The sequence below is a fragment of the Acomys russatus genome, chromosome 3 (assembly GCF_903995435.1).
Source record: "Acomys russatus chromosome 3, mAcoRus1.1, whole genome shotgun sequence".
Lineage (NCBI taxonomy): Eukaryota > Metazoa > Chordata > Mammalia > Rodentia > Muridae > Acomys > Acomys russatus.
In genome coordinates, this window is record NC_067139.1 from 69112459 (window position 1) to 69118402 (window position 5944).

A 5944-nucleotide genomic window follows, 5' to 3' on the forward strand; every position below is an offset into this window, starting at 1 on the left:
ATGGGGGTTGTCTGTCTGAACTCTATGCCTTGTCACTATGCAAGTTCACTTCTACCTACAGGGGCCAGTGGGGAGCCATCATGCCCCACAAAACTCCTCTCCAAGAGGCAGATGAGGAAGGAAATGAAGAAGCTGACCAACCAGCTGCAGGTGATAACCCAGGAGGGAAATGACCTGAGGGATAGGCTCATCCTTATAACCGAAGGATCCTTGGATAAAAGGTACGCATTGTGTCAAACCCCGTGGTGTCAGTCTTGGGTCTGCAATGCCACCTTGATCCTTATCCTTTTAAGGTCATGGGTTTTAGGAGGCTGCACCTCCAAGGTGTTTCTGTGCCAAGCCTCATGTCCCTTGATGCTTCTCAGAGGCAAGGCACGACTTAAAGTTTGGACAGAGTGAGATGGGAAACGGACTCTTCTGCTTCTTCCAGTTGAAAACCTGATCCTGTGGTCTGAGTCACACAACACAGGGATTGAGGCAGTGGAGAGTGAGTTCCCAGCATGCATTTGGAAAGGCCTTGACAGGTAGTGGCTGATGTGAGATAGTAAGTGAGTTTGGGATGAGATTTTTTTTTTTTACTTGCCTGGCAGGTGATTGAGTGCTAGAAGCTCCTGGTAGCAGCTGGAGTGTCCTGGTCCCACTTGCTCTATCTCAATGCATGACTGGAAGGCCTAGAGATCAACACTGTCTCTGACCTTGTGCCTTATACTCTGGAGAACATTAGAATGCCTTGGGCAGTTCATAAAGCTGCCCTGATGCTGGGTCTCATCCCCAGAATTATGTGCACAGTCTGACTCTATGGAAATAGTCACCCAGGATCTGGAATCACAGCTCTGAAAGCAGGAGAAATGAAAGCACAGGTTTTGGGGTGCCAGGACCTGTGGGATAGACTTATGAGAACGTAATGGGCTCGACAGCCCCTCTGGCTTACTGACTCTCCTTACTGAACTCATGCAGCCAGGGCACCCTTCAACTGAACATCCAGCCTCTGCTGGTGTCTCATAAGCAAGCTTGATGAGTAGCAGGACATCCCAGTACTTAGAAGCCAGGATGTAGCATCTTCTGGGCTTGCCTAAGTCGAGGGCACAGCCTGACTTCACCAGCTCCTTGAGGCCCATATTCATGTGGTTCTTTGCTCTTGGGGCCAGGCCCTACAACAGGCCAAACCCTTTCTTGGAGAAACTCAGGAAGGAGCACAACCAGGTCATGTTGGACCTCCAGAAGTTGGAGAAAGAGAATGCTCAAGCCTCAAAGAACCTCACAGAGCTGGACAAGGAGACTGCCTTCTATTGGTAAGTGCCTGTCAGCAACCACAACAGTTCTGCAGTGACCATCACAGCCTTTCTTGGTTTTTGGACAGGAGAGTCCCCAGCTTTGGTTCTACCCCTCTCCTGCTGTGAATCCCTTTTCTATCTAGAGGCATGAGAGAGGTGTCAGGCATCCCTGGCCCTCAGGGGCTCAGGCAGGGTTTACAGAGCTTATTCTTAAGGGACAGTAGTTAGGCTGTTCTCCCCTTGGGTCTCCTGTCCTTCCTTGAGAGTATTTGTCCCCTTCTTTTTTTAATGTTAATTTATTGTAATTTATCCAGATTCCATCCCAAGTGTTATCCCCAGGCTTGTATCTTCCTTGTCCCACTCTCCCTCTCTCTTCCACCTCTTTCCCTCCCCTAGAGCTCTGACAGAAAGAAACCACCTCCCCCACCATATGGCCACAGTCTGTCAGGTCTCATTCAGGATAGCCAGCTAACCCTTCCTTGGTGTGCCTGCCATCTCGCCTTCTTTTTGATGCTTGGAAGGCAAAGGCCAGGTGACGACTCCTCTTCCATTTTGAATGTCATGGATCCCATGTTGGAGACTTTAAAACTTCCTTATAGGTGTTGGGGACTTTAGAATTTGTTTGTTCTTTCCTGAATTGGCTGCTCTCTCTGTATGATTTTCTGAGTGCAGCTGTCTTGGCTGGATTGGCCTATTTCCTAGTTCTTCATGGGAACCTGGGGCCAGTTGAGGGTTATGGGCTGGGAGTAGGGATTAGAAGGAGGAGGCTGGGAGGGGCTGACTCTGCAGGGGTGTTTCAAGCAACCTCCACCGCAGGCTTCTGATGGAGCAGGCTCAGCTGAAGAAGAGGGTGGACATGCTGAAGCAGGAGAAGAAGAAAGTGCAAGGGGATTGGGCCCTGCTGCAGCAGATCTGCAAGGACCAAGAGGAGGAGATCAGCGAACTGTAGACCCAGAAACAGCAGGTAGGGATGTAAGGGCCAAACTAATGCCATGTTCTGTATGTCCTGTAACTAATGCCATGTTCTGTATGTCCTGTAACTAATGCCATGTTCTGTATGTCCTGTAACTAATGCCATGTTCTGTATGTCCTGTAACTAATGCCATGTTCTGTATGTCCTGTAACTAATGCCATGTTCTGTATGTCCTGTAACTAATGCCATGTTCTGTATGTCCTGTAACTAATGCCATGGTTGATACGTTGTGTAACTAATGCCATGGTCAGTATGTCCTGTAACTAATGCCATGTTCTGTATGTCCTGTAATTAATGCCATGTTCTGAATGTCCTGTAACTAATGCCATAGTGGATATTTTCTGTGAGAACTTGTCCTCTAAGTGACCCTTCTCCCTGCATTCCAGGAATGACCATGCACTGCTGTGAACTGCACCTGCCAGCAGTCCCCAGAAACTCCACCCAACCTGCCTAAAGGTCGACGTCCCTGTGACCCACAGCCTCACAAGACAAATTAAAAGAGTATTGTGCCATCACTTCAAACACAGCGGTCACAGCTCTTAATTTTACTACTTGTGCTGAAGCAGAACATGTTTTTAATACGTATTTTGATCTTGGATCACATATACAACAGTTCCATTGGGTGAACCCTCAGCAAAACCTATTGGAGTGTCAAGGATGGGTTTTCTTTTATTATCTTTGGGAAAACTAACGTATGAACATTTAAGAATTGTAATAACTTACCTTAGGGTAGTGATTATCTATTCTCCCCATGAAGTAAGCCAAAGATATCACCCATGGATCACTATTTTGAAATAACCAATCAATTTGCTATTTAGTAAAAGGGATTCCTATAATAGCAAGTTCAATAGCAAAATATTTATGTGATTGTTCTCTTATTAATTGAATTAAATATGCAACAAATTCATAGTAAGGAGTTAATACTTTAAAAAATATGGGGAGACTTTTTCCATAAAACAGCTGTAGGAGTATGGTTAGTAGTTAAAACATAGGCTTCTAAATCTAAATTATAATCAATATATCTTATTTGTTGATTTTTCTACTGTAAGTTTTACTTAGGTAATAATATATCATAGTTTCTTTTTTGGAAGTGAAGTCATAGAGCATAACCACAATTTTTATAAAATAAAACTAAATTTTAACAGTATGAACAATTTAGTGTTTTTTTGTTTTGTTTTGTTTTTTGAGACAGGGTTTCTCTGTATAGCCTTGGCTGTCCTGAACTCACTTTGTAGACTAGGCTGGCCTCAAACTCACAGTGATCCACCTGCCTCTGCCTCCCAAATGCTAGGATTAAAGGCATGTGCCACCATGACCAGCTCCAATTTAGTGTTTTTAAAAATCAATACCAAGTATATTATTTTCATGTTACAAAGTTTGTCTGCCAGCAAGAAAAGATCTTGTATATGAACACATAGATGTGCAGCCCTAATACTTCACTTAAAAACATTACCTTAAATCCTAACACTTATAAATCTGATAGGACAAGAATTAAATAAAAATCTTATCCAAATTTAAAAGTACATTTGGAGACTTCTTGAGTTGGTTTATGTTATTTGTTGTTTAGAATGGCTTTAACCTTAAATTACGAGTTTAAGTTAACTTTTTGTGATAGATGTTACAGATTTTTAACCATGTCCAGGCTTCTGAGCTTGTCAGAGCTCAGAGTACATCATTAGAGGTTCAGGCAGCCCTGGGCTAGTTGTCAGTTTGATGTAGGCAGAAGCTCTCAGCTGCAAGTGCCTGGCTCCAAGGACAGAGCTAGTTTATTAGTTTTGTTGCCTCTTTTTCTGAGAATCTTTGAAATTAGTTAGAACTAACAGCCTGTAGGTGAAGTTTGACCTTTTCCCCCTCAGAATATAAAACATAAGACATAAAAAAACATTTAAGCAATTAAACAAATTTACACACATAGAAACAAAATTTGACATGATAACCATAAAACAAAGTAAGATGGGCACAACAAAACGACATAGGCTCAAGACTTTGAATAGATTTCAGGGAGAATTAGAAGGAGCTATGAAGTTGTTTTCGGATCTTTTAACTGTATTGAGGGCATGGGTCTATGAGCTCTTAGTCTCTGACCCGAGCATCCATCAGTGTCTTCAAAGACTCGGTTATGCCAACTGAAAGCCTTGAAAGTCCTCTCCTTTATCCCTGGCTTGCAGCGGAAACATAGTTTAGGTGTAATAGACATTGGCTTAGAATTCTGAGCATTTTTAATCACAGCTATCATAGGAGGAGAGCCCTCAAATGAAGGAGGATCCAATCCTGTTACAATATTTGCAGATTTCTTTATCTGTAATCTAGAAAGCCATTCTGATTAATTTGAGGGCTTAATTTATTTATTTATTTATTTTATGTTTCATCTGCACTGCTAGTGTTGAGAAAGCTGTCTGAAAAGCCTGTATATTTCTATCTTTTTGGCAGGCTCAGTTTACACAGGCTCAGGTGACGGAACAGAAGGCGTAGTTTCACTTTTCCCAAGCATTGAGGCGTAAACTCGGCTTCTAACTTTTCTCTCTCATGCCTAGGGTCTAAACTGTCTTTTATAAGCACCCAGAGACAGAAGGCATCTCTCGGAACCTTACCAGGTCTATGCACATTATAATAATCTTGTAACTTTTTACCACCTTTTCCCAGGTTTCTGTATTTATAATACCTTCTTCTAGAAACCACAGACATACTTGTTCAACAAAATCTAAAAAATTACTTAACCGTTGCTTTCTATTTTTAAGCATATCTACAAAGAGCAGGCGACTGTATCCACTCCCCATTACGTTACAGTCCTCCCGAAGATGTATTCACCGCACTTCTTGATTGATCCGAGCTCATACTTACCACAGTGGCCTTCACATACTCCGCAGTGTCTCAGGTCCCTGGATCAGGCGCCACTGCCAGAGCCCGCTCTGGACAATATTGACCAGTACCTAGATACGGAGCGAGAGGCTGAGAAAATAAAAAGACATAGGAAAAGATATAGGAAAAGAGATAAGGAAAAAAAAGACAAGTATTCGTGAGGACTAACAGTAAATACTGTAGCTCTGAGTTTATTTCTCTCAGAGCTTTTATACAGTATACATATGTATGAACCAGAGGATTCTTGGAACACAAATGAAAGCTACCAATTACTTTAGTTATCTATATGCTTAGACTTCTTTCAAATTTTAGGTCAAAGAGTTACATCAAGTTCCACATTGTGACCTGGAATTAATAATAACCCCTCTTAACCAACACAAGCATCTTGCCAAGTCCTCAAGGCTGTGGGAGAGTTTGTAAGCCAAGGTCGTAAGTCCTCTGGCCTGCTTCTGTAAGCATTCCAAAGAAGGGCTCCCGACAGGAGAGCACGGCTTTCAGTTTGGTGCCTGAGGCTGCACAGGGCCGGTGTTCTCAGGCACACAGCTCAGGAAACGCTGCTGCAACATGACAGGCTCTACATTGCCTGCCTCCTGGGTGCAAGGTGCCTCCTGGGCAGGAGGACTGAGCTTGTCTCATGGTCTTGTTGAGGCGCCCAGGCTCTATCATGTCTATCTATTAAACGATGTGGTCCATCAGTAGCTCATCATGGCTAACGTGTGTATCCCTCGTGTGCTTTTGGCTATGGTAGGCTACTTTTACAAAATGAAGTACCAGGGGGCTGTAGGCGAAAGTCCTAGCCTTTCTAGTAGGACGGAGAACAGATAGAACCTAGATAAAA

The 5944-nt window shown here is 43.2% G+C and overlaps 1 protein-coding gene across 1 annotated transcript; it reads left to right on the top strand.

The window, feature by feature from the left end:
• Positions 1-2237, top strand: LOC127187113 (disks large homolog 5-like). The gene is made up of 3 exons (XM_051143338.1): positions 1-221; positions 1149-1292; positions 2064-2237. Exons 1-3 carry the CDS (start codon positions 1-3, stop codon positions 2221-2223), a joined length of 525 nt encoding a protein of 174 aa, XP_050999295.1. The 3' UTR covers positions 2224-2237.
• The last annotated feature ends 3707 nt before the right edge of the window (positions 2238-5944 follow it).

Bases quoted from the DNA above. Each gene is read 5' to 3' on its own strand.
- LOC127187113 (XM_051143338.1), top strand. From the start codon at position 1: ATGGGGGTTGTCTGTCTGAACTCTATGCCTTGTCACTATGCAAGTTCA. The intron at 222-1,148 runs GTACGCATTGTG...TCTTGGGGCCAG, and splicing joins GAAGGATCCTTGGATAAAAG to GCCCTACAACAGGCCAAACC. The intron at 1,293-2,063 runs GTAAGTGCCTGT...CTGACTCTGCAG, and splicing joins AAGGAGACTGCCTTCTATTG to GGGTGTTTCAAGCAACCTCC.